A 25,283-nucleotide genomic window follows, 5' to 3' on the forward strand; every position below is an offset into this window, starting at 1 on the left:
ACCGTCTCTGCAGCAGTGGTTGAGGGACCTTCTCCACAGTGTGGGCACATTCTCAGCCACCCCATCCCTTGTTTGGTGGTTCTAAGCTGGCATTTCACGCAGCCACCCAAACAGAGAGCTGGCACAAACACCAACACTGTCCCCTGCGAGACTGAACTCCCCAGTAGCTCGCAGTGCCTGGGCACAGGTCCAGAATTGCCAAGGAGTTCAGAAGCATGTCACTCTGTTATCCAAGTACTAGTTAACATGTCCCGACACTTACTACCAACCCAAGTCAAAAAGTTTGGCAGTGGAAATACTGAGGGTGCCAGTTATAATATACTCTTCTATAGTCAAGCCCCAAAATCAGGCAAATAGAAGAGATGTGGCTTCGACTTTTCCGTCTGAAGGAATCAGACCCCGTTATATGCTTTCCGCCTAAGAAACACTCCCTTCGCATCGTTGTATGTCAAACCACACATGGACATTCGCAGAGAAAACACTGTACCTTCAGATAGAACTTGGAGATTTCGAAGAGACGCTGGCTGCAGGCAGAGAAGCATTCGTGAGTCTCAGTCACACTGTGTCTCTTCAGGGTCTCAGTAACGACTTCTTTCAGTATCTTGAACAGAACATAAGAGATGACTGATACTTCTTGGGAAATGAGCATGCTCAAGTTATCCCAGCTGTTTGAGTTCAATCCCTTGTACTACCCAATCAGTTCACCATGCTCCTGGGAGATAAGCACACTGAGAGGAGCCTGCGGGGAAGAACGGGGTTATGGGTGACATTTACAGGGTCACGCATGCCACCCCAGAATGCATGTTAGCAGGAAATGATTGGGTATCTGCCATAGGAATTCCAGTCAGGATGTCCAAACTGAAATGGGGTGTCAATGTGACACACGGCAGGGAGATAGAGGTGTGCACTGATTTTTTACTATGGGACATTTCAAACAAACAAAATAATGGCAGATATTTTAAAGCAAATGCCCACAGCTTCCACACTGATCAACTCGCAGCTGCTGCTGTTGTATTTAAACCCTCACCCTCGTTCCCACCACACCTCCATCACCCTTGGTTATTGTCAAGGCCACTCCTCTTATGCATAAGATCCCGGGGCACACAGTTTAAAGGCACCCCATGCAGGAAGTGCCGCCCAGTGAGGACACAGGAAGATGGCAGATGACTCCTTACCCGGGTGTGTTTCTGCGATCTGGATTCCTGAGCTCGCCTGCATGCTCTGGACTCTGTGGCACGTCTTTGACTGGCTCTGCCCTTGGTTTCTGCCCTGGGGATCGGGGCAGGTGGGCAGGTCGATGCCGACTGCTTTGCCGGTGGCCGCCTGGTAGTCACAACGTGATGGGGAAGGCCGCTGCTGCCACGTGTCCGAGAAAGAGGAGAATCTGAACTCTCGGATTTCACCAGTCTGCTGTGGGGGAACCAAGAACACACATGAGGTGAATCAGCAACTCAGACCACGCTCTGCCCTGCGTGTGGCAAGCAGGTCCACCCGAGCAGTGGCTCAAGAAGAGCCGATCAAACGCTGTGTTATACTGGTGTGCCTTTGGTTCTTCCAGTGAGGAACTCACCTGGGGACCCAGGCGCCAGTGAGCGGGAACTGCAGTGAACAGGGGAAACGAGCACTATTACCACTTTTTTCTCTCATTTACAATTTGCCACATGAATCAGCGATGATCTGCATTATCTTTTTTTTTTTCTTTTTAACTTTTATTATTTTAAGTGTAATTTATTCCCCGAGCCAGGAGTTTTTGCTTCTTCAGTTTGTTCTGGGAGATCTTTTTCCTCTGTGCAACCTCCTCTTCTGGTTTGGGAACGATCTGTTCCTTCTCAGTCAGGATCATGTCAGTGTGGCTGGGGAAGCGCATGTCTGGGTTGCTCCGACCATGAGCGTTGTGAGTCCGGCGGTACATCTTGGGGGCTTTGTTCACCTGGATGTGCTCAGTGACGAGAGAATCCACATCTAAACCCTTCAGTTCTGCATTACTTTCTGCATTTTTAAGTACGTGAAGCAAAAATTCAGCACTCTTTTTGGGGGGGCCACCGACCCTGGGTCCAGCCCCACTGTTTGGCCTGGGCACTCCTACCCATGCCACCATTGAACGTCAGGAGGGCACACACTGCTTCTGCAGTGGCGTGTTTCAGATATCTGGCGGCTTTCCGGATGCGCATAGCCTTGATGGCCTGGGCAGTTTCACAGGTGTTCTTGAAGTGACCTGGACTTAGGATTTTGTAGGGTTTCCTGGTTCAAGTGAGTAGCGAACCATTTTGGCAGATAACCTCAGGCCACCACACAAAGAGCGATCTGCATTATCTTTTGTAAAAGTGCAAGTCCTTTCACTTTTTGGTTAAGATCACTTTAACAAGAAATGTCTTTTATTATTGGCCCTAACCAACTGCCTGTACAAAATAAAACGGGCTCTTCAACTTTTTTAAATGTCTACATGTGCTTCTGCCAAGACAAAATGCTTCACTTTGGAGCCTTCCCCGTGTTAACCTGTAGGTGAACTTTCTTTTCTGGAAGGCCCACACATTTTTATTAGTCGCAGGTCAGGAGTGAAGAATAGTTGCAAAATAAACACAAAACACTGCCCTCAAGTAGATTCGCTCGATTATCCCAAATGTTAAGGAGTAAAACCCCTTCAGATTCAGCAGCGTAAACCCCAAACACAAGCTCTTTGCCATCAAGTTGACGCTGACTCACAGGGAAAGCCTAGGGGCTACAGTTGCCCTTCAGATGGACTGGGAGAGTAAGTCCCAAGAGTGCCATCCCAGGAGGCTTAGAAGACAGACTGAAAGCTCAAGGTCAAGTGGCCTCCACCTCAAGTCTAAGGGTGTGGTCCACACCCATTTTCCAGGCGGTGGGCCATTATCCAGATGGTCTCAGAGAACAGAGCATGGTTGTCAAGCCTTGAGAGCTAATGCCATTCGTTTTGGTGGGCTTGAGACTGGCTTGGTGCCTGTTATCCCTTCTTGCCCTCCAACTGCTTCCATTTACAATGGGCACACCAATGTTGTACTCACACTACCAGTGTACCTCAGAAACAGAGCCGGTATTCTAATTTCACAGGTACATATATGAAGAGGAATCTTACCCCAGGGTTGCTATACCTCAGCCCTCATCCATATTTTATTTACATGTTTTAGAAAAGGAGATTTTAGGGTTGGGAGTTGATTTAAGACTTTGCTATACTAATAGAGAGTGAATGAATGTGTTCTGCAGGTGGCAAGAACTTGAACTCTGGGTACCAATGGGTGGAACATCTTGGACTGAATTATGTCCTTAAACTGAATCCTAGCTCATATGGCTGTGGTTACAGTCCCCTATGGCAATGGGCTGTCTTCGTTACACTGATGCGGTAGAATCAATAAAGGATGCAATGAGCCAACTCCTTTAAACTTCAAAGGAGACTAAAGAAGTGAGCAGAGAGAGATGGAGGACAGAACCCCCAAGCCCTATGAAGACAGCCCTGGAGCAAAAGCTACGAGAAGGTGCCAAGGCCAACAACGAAAGCCGGAAGTCACACTTCTAGACTTCCTAAACTGTGTGAAAATCAAATTGTCTCAGAGAACTGGGACAAAGGTTCATATGGAAAAGAAGTCACTCTGGAGATGAAAATGCTCCCATCTGGATGCTACGTTGCACATTTAATACGTCACCTTTTCGGGGGATAAAGGCAATTCGGGTCCTGGGATCGCCGCCGCTTCAATCTGGAGGCTTCAGTGCGGAGTTCACGCTGCACGGCTTCGCCGTCAGGAACGCTTCCCGGCTCGGACAGAACAGCAGGGGACGGCAGAGGGCTCAACACGGTCGGCATCGGAAAACCTTCTCTGGTGCAGGTCGTCTGAGTCTCATAACGAATAAGACGAGACTGAAGTTCAGAAAAGCCCCCATCTCTTTCTAAAGCTTTTCGGCCATCCAAGCAATACCTAAAACGGAGAAAAGGTTAAAACCAAAGCGTTCATGAGTGCAGAGCCTTCCCCGCCAATGAGACAACAGCCAAGCCATTACTTGGAAGGAAAGTTGTAGCTGGCCCTTAAGTTCCTAATGACTCAGCAGGTCCCCCGAGCAAATGGCCGATTTCCCTCCAGGTTCAGTTCTGCCTAGCCTGCCACATGGCATGGCAGAAGATTTAAAAACGAAGGTACGATCTGATTCCCCTTGGGCTGCGTTTCTGGGCAACAGATTAAATTAATCTTCTGGTTTATTTTCTAATAACACAGTTGCTGTTTTGATACTTTTTAAAGCTCTACGAGCCTCTGATTTTCCAGCAGGGCCAACGGCAACCACTGTGAGATGCTGACACATGTTACAAAGAGCAAGTTTCAGCACACAGATTAAAAGGGCTCCCAAGCTCAACTCAGAACATCTTGAATTTTTCTTTGAAATTCACTTTCCGCCCTACAGATTTGATTGACAGATTTTCCTTCAGACTTTTCAGCCCCACTGTGAGTTTCCTCTCTAGCTAAATCTGATGCAGGGGACCCCATGTTGTTAGGACCACAAATGAGCTTACGAGGAAAATTAATTACCTATGGACTGTGTGACCTTGGGAAGATCTTCACTGTGTTTTCTACAGGTGCCTTCTCAATGGTTTCACACACGTGACACTGTTGTGGTGGTGTGCTGTGGGCATGGTTCTAACTCACAGTGATTCTGTGATAGCACTGTCTCCACCCACAGGGGCCTGGTGTACAACAGAAGGAAGCCCGCCCCACCCACCGTCCTGCACCAGCCTCACAATTGTGTCGATCCAGCTCTGGGATCAACCTACTTTTCCAACCACGATGGCCCTCTCTCTCCAGGGACTGGTCCCTCTTGATCACATATCCGAAATATTGATTCTATCTATTCTTGATCCTAAGGGGAATTTTTGCTGCACTTTTTACAAGAAAGATTTGTTCATTATTCTTCAGCATTCCACTGCAACACCACATGATCCAAATGCATCCTTTCTTCTCCAGGTTTCCTTACTGTCCAGTTTTCAGTTGCATATGAGGGGACTGAGATTGCTACGGCATGGGTGAGGTGCACTCTCATCCTCAAAGTGAAACCTTCGATTTACTTGAAAGAGATCTTGTGCAACATACTTACCCAATTAGTGTAGATTATGGAACCAAATAAAGTGAAATCCTAAAAAGAAAAGAAAATCAAGCGAAATCCTTCACATTTTTGTATATTTCCTGTTTATCATTGTGTTACTTGTGGGTCCCACTGTGAGGATTTTTGCTTCCTTTCTGTTGTGGTGCAATCCGCACTGAAGTCTTGGATCTTCCTCAGCAAGTCCTTCATGGTCTCCTGGGTTTCAGCAAGTAAGCTTGTGCCATCTGCACATGGCACGTCACTTATGAGTCTGCCTCCGTTCCCGATGCTGTGTTCTTCATATGATGGGAGGCTGTCAAAATTAAAACTTTTCTCTCTTGCCTATTCTTTTTACCTATAAAACTCTAACATGCTCCCAAAAATCAGATTAGGCAAGCCATGAACTTTTAGTTCAATTTCAAAGGGCATCACTGATATCTGACAGCATGGTAGAGGCTCTAAGAACCTCATCTCTCTTATACCCTATTTTCACACGTAACACTCCCATGGCAATCATGTGCACACACAGTGGGCACAGGAAACCACTGCACCAGGGAACAGCACACCCTGAAAGAAATCCCATAATGCACATGCTATTTGGATTTAAATCTGAGCTCCATCACTTACTAGCTAAGTGAACTTGGCTAAATTACTTCACTTTATCTATAATGTTTGCTTTATCTGTAAAATGAGAATTATAGTTGCTATCTCAAAGAGCTATTATGAAGACTCCTTGAATTAGTACATATAAAGTGTCCAGACTTGAATATGGTGAGCAAAATGGTCAGTAAATATAAGCTGCTATTAGCATTATCATTAGTATCATCATCATTTATATTATACTATTATAAAGTTGACCCAAGCCAGGGCGTTGTCAATTACATCATATGCATGCCAAAGCTGAAAATGAATAAGACAGAAATTTGATTATTTAAATTCTATAGGAGGAATGGGAGGGAAGGACTTAAGACACATGGGGAGAACTTAAAAAGTTTGTGGGGAAATTCCATTATCTTGAAATTCCATTTCCCCCTGGACTTTTGCAAAGCCTTCTCAGTGTTGGCAGAAAATCACCAAATATGCCACGATCCGCCAACAGCATGAATAACTCTGTCATGCAAGTACAGGCAGGACGCACCTTAGGGACAGGGATGACCTGCAGAAAGTCACTGGAAACACAGGAAGATGCTCAATGCTTGGCTACAATAATGAGCTCAAACACGGGAAAGATTATGAGGGGGGTGCAGAGATGGGCTGAGCAACCTGCAGGAAATGCTTCAGAGAAAAATGTACTTCAACACTAAAATGCATGTGCTTGCTATTAAGACTTTGATATGCATTACTTTCTGTCCGACATTGATCAGGGCTCTTCATAATGTCATCCCTTTACTAAATGATCTGCACTATGCATGCTGACTTTAATGGTCATGTAAAATATCTTCAAAAGAATCATTCTACAATCTGGCATGGGAACGAAACGTTAATTCATGAATCAGAAAAGAACAGAAACAAAGCAACCGGGCAGACAATGGATGCTGTTGAAGCAAATACGCCCTGTAGGCTGAAAGATGGCAACGCCATAGTTTCTTGGCAAACAATAACTAATGGTTTACAGGTCCCAAGAAAAAAAGGAACCGCCATCAGAAGATGAGGCTATTTTTAATTTTGTAACTGAGGGAGAGGCGAAAATACCGCCTCTCACTCACACACCAAGCAGTGGAGGGGAAGGCAGGAGAAATTGCCAACTCTTCTGGCACAGATGAAAGAATTGTCAATGCAGCCAGAGGCTGCCGCGACCAACTGCCTGTCACAGCTTCCTGGCAGCAAAATCTAACTTGTTCCTTTAAAAATACAGTGAATCTTGCAATCCATGCCATTTTACACTTCAGAATTGGGCAAATAAGTGGTGGAGGGGAGCTGAATTCCACTGTGCTGTAAGAAACAACGATTTGCATATGAGCAATTTGTATCTACTTGATCCAAGTAGTCCTTTATGTGAGTTTAGAGGGAAAGTCCGGGGGCCTTAGGGAAGAAAGAAGTTTCTTAATAGTTTCATTATTTATTTAAAAATATCTTTTGAATTCTGTTTATACTTCATTACCTATCTCTAATATAACAGGCCCCATGCTAGACATGCAAATCTTGAAAAAACTAAAACACAAGCTGCTTCCACTGCACTGGCCGACTGCACCGTTGTCCACTGGGGCTTGGCGACTCAGAGTGTGTAGGCATAACTGTACAGGAACGCATTCGATTGTTTGTTTATGGGAGCAGGTAGGCAGTGGAGGAGACAACAACTCCGTAACAACAGATCAGCAAGACAAAGTGTCTTGCTACAGAGTCACTGTGTTTAGGAGCTATCAAGTACTTACGACTCACACTGGCCCCATGTACGAAGGAAACACTGCCCCAGTCCTGCACTGTCCTCACAGCTGTTGCGTCTGAACCCTGTGTGGCTGCTACCTGTGTTTTTCCGGCTCACTGCAGGGCTTCTTCTTTTTCACCAACCTTCTACTTCTCCAAGCCCGGAGTCCTTTGTCAGAGTCTAGTTTCTCCCACTCCAACGTATTCACGATCAACTTTCTTCCTCACCAATTCCAAGAACATTCTGGTTGTACTTTGTCCAAAACAAGTTTCTTTGTTCTTCTAGCAGTCCAAGGTACGTAACAATACTCTTCAACACCATCATTCAAATGCATCAGTCCCTCTGCAGTCTCATTTACTGTCCGACTTTCACAAGCCCGAGGCAGCTGAAAATAGCATGGCTTGGATCAGGGGTCCCTCAGTCCTGAAAATGACATACTTGGTTCTGCAACATACTTGTTCTGCAACTTGATTACTTTTTTGCAAATTATCTATACAATGTGGCTAGACTATATAATATGTAAAGAACGAGCAAGTGTACTGACATAAAAAAAAAAGAATTCCTCAGCACAACTATGGGAGTTACATAATCTGGTGTCAATTTGGGACTTGAGAGGATTAAGAGTGAGGGGGTGGAGTCTCGTCTTTCAATCAGTTCATAGCCAATGAGGCATCTGTGTGGGCATGGCCTTCCTCCCTGAGGATTCTGGGAATGCCTGTATTTCCTCCTTGGAGGTGGAGAACACTTTCTCTCTCTGCTCATACCCTGGGAGACATACAGCTAACAAGACACATGGAACTACTCTAGTGCCCTGAGCTGGAGAAGCCACATGGAGGCCCCTGCCAGTGCTGAGATGCTTACAACACCACTGGATCCACAAGACTTCCCACCCACTGGCCTGTGATCATCCTGCATTCAGCACCATTGCATGTTTTGTAAGTCTGAAGAGAACTTTATAAACTGGTATCAGACATATGGGCTAATATCAGACTATGGACTTGATCTGGACTGGGCTGGTATGTTTTCTCAATAGCCAACTGCTCTTACATATAAACCTCTTCTTTATACACAAATTAGTGTCTATGAATTTGTTTCTCTAGTCTACCCAGGCTAACACAACTCTCCTGTTTTTTTTTTCTCACCAGAGTAGATTTCAATTTCCTTAAAACATCTTCACAATCGGCCCCATGACTGTATGGTGTCCGAGAAAATCTATCAAGATTACTTCTGAGGGCACCAAACTACATTTACCATGACCTTCTCAGTTGACCTCTCGGTCTGGAATCTGTTAGTCTCGAAGATCCCCTAGACCACCACTACTTTGACTGGATGTTTTAAAGGCACCCTAACAAGGCTAAACAAAACCCACTGCCAACAAGTCAATACTGACTCACAGTGACCTTACAAAGGTTCCCAAGACTTTATAGGAGCAGTTAGCTTCATCTTTCTCCCGAAGAACAGCTGGCAGGTTTGAACCACAGACCTGTGGGCAGAAGTCCACCTTAACCATCAGTGCCAACAGGGGTCCCAGCCCAAGACTGAGACAGCATGTCTGCAGCCACGGACAGATCGGAGAGGCCTGTGTAAACACATCTTGTTTGATGTATAAACTGGAACCCTAGAATCAATGCTTTTGTTACTGCCCCTTGGATATGTGCATACATTAAAAAATAAAGCTGTGTTCACTAGTCCATCAGGAACCAGTGCAGAAATAAGTCTTAATCTATAGTAATACATTAACATAATGGATATGCTTCTCAAGTAGAAAGAAAATGTTTTGAAAAGGATGATGGTAACATATTTACAAATATGCTTGATACAAGGGATGTAAAGATTGTTACAAGAGCTGTAAGAGCCCCCATTAAAATGATTTTTAAAAAGAATGTACATGCTTTATCAATTCTATAAATGTATGTGTACCATTAAGACTTTCCGATAGTAAAATAAAAATAATAGAAGAAAAATGTTGAGAAATGAGATTTAGAATGAACAAAAGCAAACCATAACATTTGGGGGGAAATACTCTAAAATGTTTATGTGAGTAGCCCTTTAGGCATCAGTTAAGATGGAATTACTGTGGCTGTCAGGTAAGCAGTGGACTCCTAATCACAAGATCCGAGGTGCAAACACACCAGCAGCTCCATGGGAGACAAATGAAGCCATCTTCTCCCATAAGGCTTGACTGCTTACGAAGCCCTACAGAGGGTCACAATGAGTCATAAGCAACTTGATGGCAGTGGGATTCTATGAAATAGATGGCCTGGTGTTGATGTGTATTAGGCAATGGGTTGCTAACCAGGAGGATGGTGATTCAAGTCCATCCACCATCTTGCAGAAGAAAGATGAGACTGCTTGCTACCGTAAAAATGTAGTTTCAGGAACCCTATTTATGGTTGCTAGGAGCCTGGTAATGTAGTGGGTTGTGAGGTGTGTTGCTGACTACAAGATAAGCCATTGAAAACCACCAGCCGCTCCAAGGAGAAAGATGAGCCATCTGGTCCCATAAAGCTTTACAGCCCAGGAACCTGTTCTACCCTGTTCTATAGGGGCCACATGAGTTGGAATCAATTTCACATTACTTGGTTTTATTATTATTTTTTAAAATTTCCATTGAAATCAGTGCTTCCATGAGTTTCTGGGGCAGAGTGGAAGGAAAACACGGGTGGCATGAGGTCAGTCTTTTGGCCGTGCAGCAAAGACAATCTTAATACTGCTTCGTTTTCTCAAAGTCAAGACGATCATAATGGCGTAAACACAAGTCACATATAAACATGGTTAGTTGGTTTCACTACCGGGCGCCTGGGTAGTACCGTGGTTATGTGTTGGACTGGGGTCTACGAGGGCAGCCATTTGGGGGAAAGATGGGGCGTTCTTGTCCCCTAAAGAGTCACAGTCTCAAAAACGCACATGGTCAGCTCGACCCTGTCCTGCTGGGTCACTGTGAGTCAGCACCGACTGGATGGCAGTGAGTTTTCTCTGGCTAGGTCTTGTTAACCAAATGGTGGAGCTACTTACTGCCTACGGTTCAGATTAAATATTTTAATTAAAAACAAGAAAATTGACAAATGAAGAGTTGGTCTCTTTCTGTGTCGTTCATCTTCACATCTCATACGAGGGGGTCAACAACGTCTGGAGACATGACGAAACATCGATGGAAGAATACCCTCTGGAATAAAGCTGTAGTCACCAGGGAACCAAAAACCACACAAAGCAGTTACTTCTGAGGACCGGAGGCAGACAGTAATAAGGAAAGAAATTGTTGGCTTTCATTATGAACTTTTCCGTACTGTTTAATACCTAGGTCTTTAATAAAATTAAAAGGAAGGGCCCAGAAAAAATATATCCTTATCATCAAATGTTTATAGACCAGAACAAAGAAGCTTTCACTTAAATGTGATTAAGGGAAATGTAGTTCAAATAAAAAGTATAATTTATCATCATTGACACAAAAGAGTGCAGAGCTAAAAATATGAATAGGAAGGCTCAGTGAAATTAAAGACTACTTGAAAAACTACTCCTAACCTTTTGACGATAGAAGGAAAACAAGAACCTTCTCAAACATGGAACCCTTAGTCAAATATCACCTAGAAGCAAGGACAAGTGATATTTCGTGATTCATTATTGGATGCTGTCATTTTTACTGCTCATTTCAAAAGGTTCCTCACATTCCTATTGCAGCTGCGATTGTGTTTTTATTCTGATACCTAGATGTCTAAGGTCCAGTAACTACATTATTCTGAAACTGCAGAGAACACAAATAAAGACCTAAAAATAATAAAAGCAACACCCATAGGTGGACAGAAGCATCTACACCTAAGTAGTTGACGTGTCAAAGGAAATCCCTGGTGTAACTTTTTTTTAGTTTTAAATGTAGCCCTTCAAAACATCTAAAATGTCAGCAGCAATTTTTGAACCTAAAATGTTCAACTTTAATCAAAATATTTTCTTCTACAAAAACAAAGAAAAACCCATAGTGAACTAAACGGCACTGTGTGACATGATTACGCTGAGAGAGAAAGCTATGGACTATGTGAAAAGAACCCAACTAAACGGAGAACAGGTTTAATGTGCGCCCCCCACTCTTCTGATTCCCATCGTACCAGACAGTCCCTGAAGAAAATCAGAAATTATAAAGCCAAAGCCCACAGGCACCCAGTCAATCCTTATGTAGGTGTGCTGAGGCTGTACATCTTTATGGGGACAGAAAGCCTTTTCTTGAAAGAAAGCCAAATACAATCTCCATATCCCTCCCTCACAGAAGAAATATGCTAAAATTTTGGTGATTAATGAACAGATTTTGAAGATTTTCTTATGGGACATACAATTTTATAGCTCAATTATTATTATGCAGTGAGCACCTCTCCCCTTATCAAAGCTTGATTTTCAATGGCTGCATAGAATTTTCTTTCTAACATTTTATTATGTAAGACTCTTGGAAGGATTTTACAAGGGAGATCTCTCTACTCAGCACCTAGATGTTAGCATTAGCATTTTCTATGCAGGCATTATTATCTCCTATTTATTTCTCTATGCACCCAACAGGGGGATATGGGGTGCAACAGTTAAGCACCTGGCAGCTAATGGAAAGGTTGGTGGTTTGAACACCCCCCACCAGCAGCTGGCTGCTCGGGAGAAAAGCCCTGGCCATCTCTGCTCCCTTAGAGGCGGCGGGCGAACCAGAAACTGCTCTCTGAAGTTCCTTCCTCCCACGGGGACTCAGAAGCACCTAACAAAGTCCAACTAACAGTTCACCTTATGCTTCGGAGACGCATCAATGGCAGTTTTCAGGTACTCTTTCAGGGAGCTGTGGTGGTCAGCACAGTGGTAAAGCACTCAGCTGTTGACCTGAGGTTGGCAGTTCCAATCCACGTATCAGCGGTTGCTTTCTACCTGCACTGGGTGGTCCCAGGATGGCTTTGTTTAACTTTCTCCTGTTGGTGTAAGCTGTGGCTCTGTCCAGTTTGGACTAGTGTGAATAAAACCACTGTGAATGAATTATACAAGTCTGCTTGTTTTCTGTATCGTGTTGTCATTTCTCCTGAGAACGAACCGAGTCTTGGAATTGCTGGGCCACAGGGCACGAGTCTGTGTGGTTTGACAAGTATCTGCCGGATCCTTTTCTGAAGGGAATTTGTCATCGCGCACTGCCATCCGCTCTGGATGAAAGTCTGACTCTCCCACAGAGGTGCCAACATCCAGGGTTTTCTGTCCTTGTCATTGTCAGCCATTCTCCCAGTAGCACAGAAGGTCATTTTATGGATGTGCCGACATGTATTTAACCAAACCCTTCAGGGTGGACATTTAGATTGTTGTCAAGGTTTCGCATATTCAACGGCACTGTGATAAATGCACACTCCGCCTCTGTAGTTCTCCCTATTCTGCTCCATCAGCTACAACATACAGGACTGTGGTTTAAAAGCAAATAAATAAAAGCAGGAACAGTAGAATCTTTTCTTGCTGCTGACTTTACGGAACTTCATTCTAATGCCAGGAAATAGTCATTTCGTACGTTGACCCTCCTATCTAACTTCCCCTCACATAGACGTCAGAGGAGGCAAGTCCGATGTGAGCGTGGCAAAAAGCTGCCGACTGCTGGCATGCCGTGAGTGCTGTCCTTCTCAAGCCGTCACCCCTCGCCCTGCACACCCACGCTGGAAACCCAATGCCAGCCTCATCGCTCATCAACATCTAATTGGTTCCAGGTCTCTCTCCTTCCAGGCAGGGCCTTGTCTTCGACGTCCTCTGTTCACGGTCCTGAGAGGATTTTAGCCCCTCGACGTCTTGAAATATCCCCATTTAGCGATTTAATTTACCAAGTCACCAGTGAGGTTTCTTCCAGTGACACCAGCCCAAGCTTCGAAAAAGAAAAAGCACGACATCAAGAACGGAACAGGTTTTCACTCTCAAATACCAAGAGCGACATCCGTGCGTGCCAGCCCTGACCACCGAGGGCCACGCTTCAGTTGTGTTGCCGTGTAATGTGGGGAAGGGGCCCCGGAGGGGCAGCGGTTAGGCGCTCAGCTGCTAAGCCGAACGACAATGATTCCGCTTTCTTTTGCCAAGTAAACTCGTTACATTATTTGAAACCTAGTCCATAGGTGCTCTGGGAAATTCGGTCATAGTGCCCGGCACTTGTTGCTCTTGGCCGGGGGTCTCCCAGCACAGTTATCTGCCAGCAGGACAACACGTGACTGCTGGAGCGAGCACGCCAGGGAGCACAGGCGCCTTCCGGACAGCACGAGCTGCCTGACACTCAGCCCCTCCGTCCCTCTAGCTCCTCGGTGAATAATGATCAGGGCACGTGGTTTTTATAGTCTGTGCAAATTAGAAATTAAGTTTGTTCACTAATAAAGCTGCTGCTTCCAGATTAAGGCAAAATCAACTCCCTCCTAAGCAGATTCAGGCAAAATTCACATAAAAATCACATGCAAAATCCTACAAAATGGAACGCCAGGGACTTAGAAAGTACCTTAAAATGTGTCAGCTCCATTTAATTTCTTGATGTTTCTGAAAACGGTAAACATTCTACATAATCTCAGAGAATCCTCTGAAATGTTTTTGTCTAGCTAGCCCATTGAAATTCTGTAGAACTATACGCGTGGTTAACGAAGTTACACAATAGGAACAGATTTTACCTAGGTTAGTTACTGAGCATGTGCACTGGAACTTCGGTGACCAGAGAACAAGAACAGGCCCACAGTGCGCACGCCCATTGAAGCACTGGAGCACAGTGATCTGGAAGGAAACACCTGGTAACGGCCTGGGTCACACTCATCCTCCAGCCACGGAGTGCTCAGGGAAGGCGTGTTGGCATGCGCACGGCCGCCACTCGAGGCTCTGGGTGTGCGTTCTCTTTGACTCCGTGCCCAGTTCATACTGCGGCATGGCAGTCCCCCCCACAGGCCCAGGAAAGAAGTGGCGTGGCTGAGCGGGGAGTCCACAGAAACGTACTCAATTCCATGGTAGTGGCATCCCGAGGCTTTCTCAAAAGGCAAGACCCGGAGTTTCCTAGGACTAAGTTCTGGCGTCAGAACAAACGTCTTCTCCCTGAAACAAAAAGGAGCCATCTGTGTTTAAGCCTAAGTGTCAAGAAAGTGCCCAAAGAGACAAGTCTGACTTCCTCTTCTACAACCACCTCTTACATTCTGTACATCTAAGAGTCGCCACACCAGAAAGCCTGGGAGGAAGTCAAGCCAGGTTAGGGAGGCCTGGGAGCTTTGCTTCTTGCATGGTCTATGCACTGAGTTTCTGAAGTTACCATGCTAACTAGTTCACAAAACTATTTTGAGTTTAGGATACATCAACATATGAAAACCATTTGTAATAGAAATTCTAGAAGTAACATTTTTTCCTGGAGGATTTTCTTCTTTCTCCTGTGAAGGAGTGTGCTAATGTTTCCACATTTAATCAAATCTTTTTTGTGGCAAGGAAGGAGGAGAATAAAGTCCACGTGAATCTATGGTAACAAGAGAAGTATTTACTTCCTATTATACCATGTAAGAAGGAGCCCTGGTGGTGTCGTGGTTCCACATTGGGCTGCGATCTGCATGGTCAGCAGTTCGAAACCACCAGCAGCTCCTCGGGTCAAAGACTGGGCTTTCTACTCTCATGAACAGTTACGAGTCTCAGAACCCACAAGGGAGCAGTCACCATGAGTCAGCTTTGGCTTGGTGGCAGGGAGTTTGGTTTGGGAGACCGTGTAAGACCCCAAGCTTCTTTGGTCAGATGTAGTTTTCTTTACACCTATTTAAGTCAGCATTGAATGATTATCAGGGGGACAGAAAGTAACCACTAATCTCAGTTCTTCTTTTGCAACTCCTCTCAGGTTTTCTGCTCACAGAACAATCAGGTGGGAACATACTGAAAATACTCATGCTTAAACCCTGCCACCCCAAGACCTGCCAGTTAAATCAAATCTTGGGTGGGTGCATTTAGGTAAAGCTCTCTGGGTTAGGTGAGGCTGCCATCTGTTGCCCGGCTGCAAACGCTGGCTCAGTACAGTGAGTTGTGCTCCTGAAGCTCAGAAGAGGTTAGGAGGAAATTCGAGATTTACAAAATGAGTGGGCTTTTCAGAGTTCATGACCAATTTCCTGCCCTGAAGTGGATTCCGACTCAAAACACCCCGACAAAGAGGCTATAAATCTTGTAGAAGCAGAGTTCTCCCACAGAGCAATTGGGTGGAACCTCTCAGTCAGCAACCCGACGGCACCTGTCTCTTCACATGGCTAACGAGCGAGAACATCAGCTTGGATTGGGAAGACTCGGAGTGCCACCGGGGCTGAGAAATGGCATGTGGAAAGGGGGAAAGTGCTGTCCCATTTCCCTACAGCGACAGGGCTGAGCCCTGAAGATGCTCCACGGAGAGCTGTACAGTAAGCACACAGACCGACTCACAAATGATTCCTTTCCAACCAGCGCTCTGTCCGCGGTCAGGCGGCTCTGACAGAGCTGATCCCTCATTTTTTAAACACGTTTTCACGATCATGCCTTTTGATATCCGTATCTTTATAAATCCAATCTTTATTTGTCTTTAGGGATGGCAAACATTACGCATATCCTTATAGATACACTGAAGAGTAGAAACACTGTATGTAGCACATTATTACTAATAATCGGGTGTAAAATCAAAACATAAAGGGGGCAGTCCTCTATGACTCAAATACTTTGGGTCCTTCATTTCCTGAGTGGCTAAGGTTAAATGTAAAGATCATAGTCAGCCGATAAACTTGGAATCAAACTTATAAATTTTGCCTCAGCACTGGGCATCAATTAACATGGAGAATGAGATACAATCTTATTTTTGCATAATTAGGAGGGGGGAAAAGGCGGCCCAAATTAAAGGTTATAACTTACCCCTTTTGAATTGGTAAAGGTTGAAGATCTCCAACGGGGAATCCATCTGAGGTAAAGTGCTTAAGCAATTCTTTAGCATCCAATAATGTGATGGAGTCCCGGGGACCCTCTCTGTGACCCAGCAACTGTTCCGATGAATGCGATAATGAACCAGTTCTGTGAGGTAATGATATCAGTGCTATTACAAAAAGGATCCGAGCTCTCCGCCGTCAGGAAGTGACGTCACCAGACAGCAGACGACCCAGGAAAACGGAAACTACCATTGAGTGACAACTGAAACAACAAAGGAGAACCCCTGCAAGCCACGCAGTGTCAAATCACCTTCACAAAGCTCCGAGCCACAGTGCAGGCCACCGTCGTCAAGGCAGTGGCACTCTTAGTGACAGAAAGTAAATATGACGAGTTAGTCAGGACTCTGAGGCCACCCATTCCATAAAATTCCATCTGAATCCTCTTGTCTTTTCTGAAAAACCCACATTATTGCAAATTTTTGAGCTGAGGTACTGAATGTTCTATTTTTTTTTTATCAACTTGAAAGATTACTTGAAGCCCAACCGTGAAATGAGACAATAAACAGAAATATCTCTGAGGTCTCTTCTAAGCATGAATATGACATCATGAATAACTGCAGAATCAGCAGGACTGTCTTCTTTTCTAAACACACACACACACACACCAGCACTCCCTTGTCACAAACCTCCTTGACAAAGGCAGAAGAGGTCTTACCTGAGACTGAAGCAACATCTAAAGACCCAGTACAGAGAAATCAGCATCCCAGCCACACAGAAAGCGAGTATTATATCTACGTGTCAGGTAAAGATGCTAATATACAACAAGTAGCATTTCGGGCACCAAGACAAGCCATTTAAAATGACTGAACCAGAATCTAGATTTTCTGATTCAGAATTACACAACACCCCCATTCTAAAAACTACAGGGCTAACCAAAAGTTTCCAAAACTAGAATGGAGAAAATCCTTTAGTTTCAGGAAGGCTAATGAACTGTCAACCACTTAGTCTGTCAACCTGGCACAACATAAAGTCTTTATCTACAACACAGAACATGAGTTAATTTCTTGACTTGACATTGACTACTTTATTTCCTGACTACTTTCTTACTCCTTCACTGTCTGCCAGTGTGTCACCCAGTTTAGTGGCTTGCATGTTGCCTTGATGCTAGACGCTATGCTGCGGGTATTTCAAATACCAGCAGGGTCACCTGGGATGGGCAGAGTCCAATGGCACTCCAGATTTTAAAAAACAACTAGGAAGGCCTGGCAGTCTACCAAAACCTGGTCAGTGAAAACGCTATGAACAGTAGCAGGACTCTGTCCGAAACGGTGCCAGCAGATGAGCTCCTCAGGCCTTTGGGTGGAAACTCAACATACAACTGGGGCCAATCGGCCTCCTCCAAGCACAGTCCACTTCAAGATCGCAGGCAGAAAGGGGCCTGGGGACCTGCATTTGCTGATGCAGCATAACTCAAGTTGAGACGAAACCACTGTAAACAACCATGGATAACCAGGACACGGAATATACAAATGATGAATTTAAGAAAATTAGAGATTGTCAAAAATGGAAGGGAATGCTTGAATAAAAACACATGCACATTAGTGAATTGAAATGGACTAGTATTGGCAACACCAAATCACGTGGTCTACTATGTCAGATACAGCCAATAGAAGATGAATATCATCACATTCACTACCAAAAACAGTACTCCAAGATCCATCCTGAAGTACAATGAGGCCACTGGGAGAATAATAGCCATACATACAAAGAAGCCCAGTCAAGAGAATTCATATTCAAATTTATGCACTAACTCCTAATGTCAAAGATGAAGAAAATGATAGAATTTTGACCAATGACCCATTCACTGGAAATCACCTTTTCAACAACATCCATGGTGACTGTACACGTGGACCATGCCAGATAGACTACATACAAATCAAATCAACCACAATACTGGAAATAAACTATGGAGAAAGAAGCTCCACATCATCAGCCAGACAAGGCCAAGGGCTAACGGTGGAACACAATAAAATCAAAATAAGTCCATGAGAGTTGAAATATGCTGCTGAGTATATCCTACCTGAATTTAAGAGATAATCAAGAGTAGATTTGGCATGTTGAATATTATTGACCATAAAATAATAAACCGTGTATTGGCATGCGGGAAGTTTACATAAAGAAAGCAAATTATTAGGAAAACAAGAAAGAAAAAACAAAAATGGATGACAGAAGAAACTTTGACGCATACACAGACATAGAGGAGCTAGCGAAAATAGCACGAAACGAGCGAAACAGAAGCTTTCAAAGGGCAGTTCTGAAAACAAAACAAAGTACTACAAGGAAACATGAAAAGACCAGACCTAGAAAAAGCACATTCAGCATTTCTCAAGCGGAAAGAACTGGAGATAAACTCAATGCACGAGTTGCCATATTGAAGGACTCTATGGACAAAGACTGAACAACCTAAGAAGCATCAAAAGAAGATGCAAGAGAGGCACAGTCGTTGAAACACAAGAAATGTCAACATTCCACCATTTCAAGACGTAGCACATGATCAAGAACTAACGGTACTGAAGAAAGAACTGCAAGGCACACCAGAGGCATTAATGGAAAACATGGCTCCAGGAACTGATGGGATGCCAATTGAAATGTTTCACCAAATGACTGCAATGCTGAGAATGCTCAGTACTTTTTAGCAGGGAATTTGGAGGACAGCTACCTGGCCAACTGATAGACGAGATCTGTATTTGTGCTCATTTTCAAGAGAGGTAACCCAACAGAAAGTGGAAATTATTGAATAGTATCATCAACATCAACATAAGTTAAATTTTGTTGAAAACAACTCAAAAAGAGTTACAGCAGTTCATCAACAAGGAACTGTCAGAAATTTAAAAAACTCGAGAGAATATGGAATGCAAGGTATCATTACTGAAGTTGGTTGAATATTGGCTGAAAGCAGAAAATACCAGAGAGATGATTATCTGGCTTTTACTGATTATGCAAAGGTATCCGACTAGAAGGATCATAACAAGTTACAGATAACATCACAAAGAATGGGAATTCCCACATATGCTCATGTCGGACATAAGAATAGGCAACAGCAGTCATTCAAATAGAACAGAGGATATTGTGTGGTTCAAATTCAGGAAAGGTAAGCATCAGAATTGTGTCCTTTCACCAAGTTTATTGCATCTGTGGACTACATGACAGCCATCAGGATTGAAAGGAAGTCTCATTAACAACCTCAGCACAATCCTGCTGGCTTTAAGTGAGGAGGATATACAGTATTCACTGATGCAAATCAAAGACCACATTCTTCAATATGCATGAATTCAACTAGAGGCTATCAAGCCGATTCTGATCCACAGCAACTTTATAGGACAAGGCAGAATAGCTCCTTTGAGTTTCTGAGCGTTCTAAATCTTAAAATCCGGAGTTAATTTGTTGATGTCAAATGCCAGTTTCTTCCCTTTTCTCATGGCCATGTCCTTATTAAATGGTTTTCTCCATTTTGCTTCCATCTTCTTTGTAATAATTGATATGAACATCTCTCTAGATTAATTTTTTTAAAAAAGCTAGCTAATGAATAAGGAAAATTGAAGTAAAGTCGGTGTCTTTGAAACAAGGTGCGGGGGAAGAACACTGAGTGTGACAGGGCTGCCAGAAGCATGAACAAGCCTGTCTTGGAAAAAGTACAACCAGACTCCTTCTTCCAAGTGAGGACGGCAAGACTTCGTCTCATGTACTCTGATAAGTTATTAGAAGGGACACCATGCTTGGAAAAGTGGAGGGTCAGCAAAGAAAGAGAAAGCCCCTCAATGAGACGGATGGACAAAGTGGCTGTACCAATGCACCGAAACTCAGCAGCAACCTTAAGGATGGCAGTGTTTAATACTGGTACATACGTAGGATCGCGACGACTCAGAACTCACTCAACGCCTAACAAGAACAATGGATAAGTAAATGACTGAAAGGTTGCCATGATGGCTTTAGAAGGACATCTCTCTACATCAAAATGCTGAGCAGAGTCCCTCTTTCACCTTTCTTTCTCTCATTGTAAACTTGAAAATAGAAACCGAATACAAATAACCAAAGAAAACACTCAAACTATGTTTTTCTGAACTTTATGTTAGGAGGGCAGAACTTCAATTTAAGTTCAATTTAATTCCTATAAAGCTACCCACTAATAGTGACTCACATATATTTCATAATGACTATTACACTCAATCATTTTATAAGCTAGATACAATAGGGAAATACATCATTTGCATTTATATAGAATCTTGGACATGAGAATATCGAAGCAATTTACAACCCCAGTTTGTGATAAATTACACTACAAAGATATGTCTTGAGTTAAAAATAATAGCAGCACTGATAAAACCTTATATATATTTCCGTGTTTGCAAGCCTACAAAATAGTTTTCATATTTAATCTCATTATATTTTTAATTCATGAAGTATAAGAGAGATTGTTATCACCATCTCAAAGATGTGGCAAAAAACTCACACCACAGGTGACTGACTTTGTCTAAAATCAGAATCTTACAACTTCTGAATTTCACTATGAGGATTCCTTATTTGCTGGTTAAACCTGCTGTAACATAGAACACATTTGGAAAACATGCAACATCCTTTGCCCCCCAAACATGAAATCGATGTCATCTCCCACCTGCTGATGCATCCACAAGTATTTATTGAGTGTGTGCCTTGTAAACATCACTACATGTGCACTAACAGGAGTTGACAGTTTATGAAAAGATGGTAACGTGTAGACCCGTAATCCCCGCTCCTGAATTAATGTGTAAAGATGAGTTCAGAGGAGTCAGTCAGCAAAGAGAGAGGAGATAAGCACCTTCTTATTTTTAGCAGGCATTTCATGCTTCTGACAACAGTGGGAAAATCTGCCATCTGACTATTCTGTGAATTAGCCTGCAGAGGTCCCACGTCTGTCAGATCCGTGGCTGAAGCAGCCAGCTTTCTCAAAGGCCACCTCCGGGTCCCCTCCCGACCACTGGAGCCATCACTACAGCTGGTCCTGATTTTCAGGGAGCCCTTCTGAGCGGAGCCTGTGAGTGCCCAGAGGGGTCCAGAACGCGGCAGGACAGGAGAGGTTGCTGCTACTGCTCCCCTCCACCCAAGTGCCCTGAGGGGACAGGCCTAGGGACTGCAGCAGGAGCTGCTGTCCTCTTCCTACTGTGGCCGGGGATGCTGAGCAACTTTTCGGCGCAGCGGTTAGTCTCTGGGTTCTCAGTCTCAGAGCCGTGCATTGCTCCGCCATAAATCTAAATGTAACGAAGTTCAGCGTGCCAATTCATAAACTGTGGGAAATAACCTCAGAAGCTGTATCACAAAATGTTCCCTGCGAGAGGCCTTGGAAGGCTGAAGTCGAGTCCAGGGGAAAGAAGAAAACCATCTCCCCCTTCACTAATATGTATGCGTCCACCATCAGCATGCCTGCGTTTCAATTAGACTGTCAGACAGCACGTCATAAAAACAATTTTAAAGATTAAGAAAAGCTCATCAGAAATCACTGAACTGTAAGATGTTCTACAGCAGATTCAAAGATTACCTCAATTTTTGTTTAGCTTTTGCAAAAGTTTCCAGGTTTTGAAGAACATGCTTTTCTGGCCATTGGAGAGGATTGGTTTCTGTCAGGCCTGAGTCGTCAGGTTCCGCTGGGATGGTGTCTGAGGCAGACAAATACACAAACATAAGTGCTGAGAAGCACAGACATGTGAAAGCTTGCTAAGAACCCATCCAGATGCCAGTAAGCGTGTGTTTAACTGTACCTCACTAAAGGCCTCTGGGACAAGTTGCACAGCACTTATTTTAAGTGTGTACCAAGGCCTCGTTGATGGCCTACGCTGTGAAAAATGCCACTGAAGAGTATGCTGGGAATGAAAAAGAAAAGTGGTGTTCCACTATGTCCCCATAATAAAATATATGAGCTAGAAATCAGAACACAGCAATAAACACTGTTAGGACTCAAGTCAAAGAAAAGTATAATTTTTCTATTTTTAGGGAAATTTGTTCTAAATGGAAAAAGAGGCCAAACACAGAAAAGGCATTCAACAGACCCAACCATAAATTGTACTCTATGGTCATTTTCTCATTTAACTCTGGGTTAAAAAAAGTAAAATTGTATTCTCACAGAATACGAATGAAAAATTATCCTCTACACTTGAAGATGTATCAGGCAGTCCTTGAATTTGTCTGAAGAATTCAACACGGCTCACTCTATTCAGATTCATTACAACAATAAAAATCATGAAATTGAGGAGGCAGCAAGCAGATAAAAACAAACAAGTCCCTGCTTCCCAGTGAAGTTCCAGCCATACTAAACGACAAATATGGAAATCTGAACATAGCCATTTTAGCTACACTAAGTTTTCCAGGCAGGTTCTACTTTTCTCAGTTTATGAAAGTATAGCTTCACAGAAACGCACCAACTTCAGCAGCTTAGGAGTAGTATAACAAAGACCTCTTAAAAATGTTCTTCCCACAAAAAATCTTACCATAGTGAATGATGCGGGGAGTGCGGAGTGGAGATCCAAAGCCCATTAGTAGGCCACTGGAGATCCCCTTGCAGAGGGGTCTCGGGGAGGAGATGAGCCAGTCAGGGTGCGATGTAACAATGATGAGAAATACAATCTTCCTCTAGTTCCTAAAGATTTCCTCCCCGCTCCCACTACCATGACTCGAATTCGACCTTGCAAGACTGGCTAGACCAGAGGAGGTACACTGGTACAGATAGGAACTGAAAATACAGGGAATCCAGGACGGATGAGCCCTATAGGACCAGTGGTGTGAGTGGCAAAACAGGGAGGGTAGAGGGAGAATGGGTAGGAAAGAGGGAACCGATTACATGGAACTGTGTGTGACCTCCTCCCTGGGGGACAGACAACCGAAAAGTGGATGAAGGGAGACGTCGGACAGGGCAAGATATGACAAAATACCCATTTATAAACTATCAAGGGCTCATGCGGGAGGGGGGAGCAGGGAGGGAGGGGAAAAATGGGGACCTGATGTCGGGGGTTTAAATGGAGAGAAAATGTTTTGAGAAACGATGTACAAATGCGCTTTACACAATTGATGTGTGTATGGATTGGGATAACAGTTGTGTGAGCCCCTAATAAAATGTTAAAAAAAAAAAAAAAATGTTCTGCCCTCTACTCAGAAACACCACCACCAAACATACTTAATGAAGCAGTTAACAGAATGTGTAAACGACAGAAACAGAGCACCTTATATGTACATGCTCCTCCTCCCTGAAGGAGAAAAGGAGGCTGCTACCCCTGGAAGGAGTTAGCCTTGGAATCCCACGGGGGCATTTCTGCCTTGTCCAAGAGGGTCGCGATGGGTCACAATGACCTCGACACAGTGCGGAGTTAGGGACGCCTCACATCCTGACTCGTTCCTTGTCCTGCACTGTGCATTTACAAGAGTGAAACATCTACTATCTAACTACACACGCTAGTGACGCATCCTGGCAGCAGTGAACGCCAAGACGCGAGGTGAAAGGAACGCTGTGAACATTTGGCGGAACAATGGTTCTCAGTGGTCCAGAAGTCATAGAATGATAATCCGGCAGCTGGGTAATGAGATCGGTTAGCTATGGAACGCTATGACTTGGCAGTGATGTAATGATGAAATCTGACAGTTTGTAATGCAGTAGTCATCCTCCTTTTTTTTGTGAGCTGACATGGGCATCTCTATTTTTTTTCACAATACCAATTTTTGCATAACAGCTTGGTTTCTGGAATCTCAACATATTTAGTGAGGAATGGGTGGAACACATGTATCTAAAAATAAATCATTATTCTACTTTGTACAACATATTTGGATTTGACCAATACACTCTATAGGTATAACTACCAAAAAACCCCAAACTTACCATTTAACTTACTGGAGATATTTTTTCCTGTCTTTGATAGAACTGTGTTAGGGATCACAGCATTAAACTGATGTAAAAAGTGCTCCCTCGTGAGTAGTAACAGAGTTTTGAGCTCACCCATAGACACAGCTTCAGGCTGCTCTGCCAACTCTCTCCTTTCTGGAAGACAACAAATCAATACAATTAGCCCCATGACTGTTATTTTACAGTCTTTCCAGAGCTCACGTTCTACTCTTTTATAGAAACTATTTTTAAAAAGCGAAACAAGTGAATTTCTGGAGCAAATTAACAGTTTTGTGCAGCCCACTTTGATCTTGATCTCATTCACAGGGGCTTGCAGAATTTCCAGTTAGGTGAATTAAACAGATTGAAAGTAATTTATCAATGCCAAAAGGCTGATCAACAGTAATGGGGAATCTGTGGAAGTTTTAAAAGGTATAATGTTGAGCATTAAAAGTGGCTTTATATTAATGGTTTACAGAAAAAAATAAATAAATGCAGCTAAGAGTTTCAGTTAAATAGGGTTCAGCCTGGCCATTTCTATTAATGTATTCTTCCCCCATCTAAAAGCCTGAGCAACACAAAATAAAGGGGGAATAAAAAGGGAAGTGATACATACTGATGGATTTCAGCACATTTTGGAAGACAAGGATGATGGCAAAGGGTAGCTAAGTCAGCAGAGCAGCGGCAAAGCCAACTCCAGCGCCTGCTGACACTGCCTGCCCGAGGCATCAGGATGGCGGCAGGGAAGCACTGGACTGCAGGAATCAGGAGCAGTGAGAAGTCTAGCCCCGCCCCCTCTGGCCTTCAGTCAGGCAACTAGGCTCTGATTTTTTGGGTTGAAATTGAGTCCCCTGGATCATCACACACAAAGGAAGGTGGTGAGGCTGGTGTAAAAACTAAAGGATCAAATAAAAGCCTTCCTACTAAAAGACGGAGCCAGGGAGAGTTTATAGTAAAACTTGCCAGATAATAAATTCAGAGATGGTCATATAAAACATCTAATTTAAAATAGAACTTCCAGAAAGAATCACTAGATGGTTTAAATGTTTAAAAAGGCTGTTGGGGCGGGGGG

General features: G+C 43.8%; 1 protein-coding gene across 1 annotated transcript in view; it reads right to left on the reverse strand.

Moving 5' to 3' along the window:
- Positions 1-25,283, reverse strand: part of LOC101657156 (MDM2 binding protein) — a 68,304-nt gene that overhangs the window by 3,160 nt on the left and 39,861 nt on the right. Inside the window, exons 14-20 of the mRNA XM_004697665.2 lie at positions 24,209-24,367; positions 21,884-22,001; positions 16,301-16,456; positions 14,399-14,494; positions 3,660-3,929; positions 1,176-1,407; positions 488-601 (exon numbers count right to left, since the gene is read on the reverse strand). Coding sequence (XP_004697722.2) covers positions 488-601; positions 1,176-1,407; positions 3,660-3,929; positions 14,399-14,494; positions 16,301-16,456; positions 21,884-22,001; positions 24,209-24,367 — 1,145 coding nt within the window. The remainder of the gene's footprint in view (positions 1-487; positions 602-1,175; positions 1,408-3,659; positions 3,930-14,398; positions 14,495-16,300; positions 16,457-21,883; positions 22,002-24,208; positions 24,368-25,283) is intronic.

The sequence above is a fragment of the Echinops telfairi genome, unplaced genomic scaffold, assembly GCF_000313985.2.
Source record: "Echinops telfairi isolate 266 unplaced genomic scaffold, ASM31398v2 ScPeMD7_1;HRSCAF=3_0, whole genome shotgun sequence".
Classification (NCBI taxonomy): domain Eukaryota; kingdom Metazoa; phylum Chordata; class Mammalia; order Afrosoricida; family Tenrecidae; genus Echinops; species Echinops telfairi.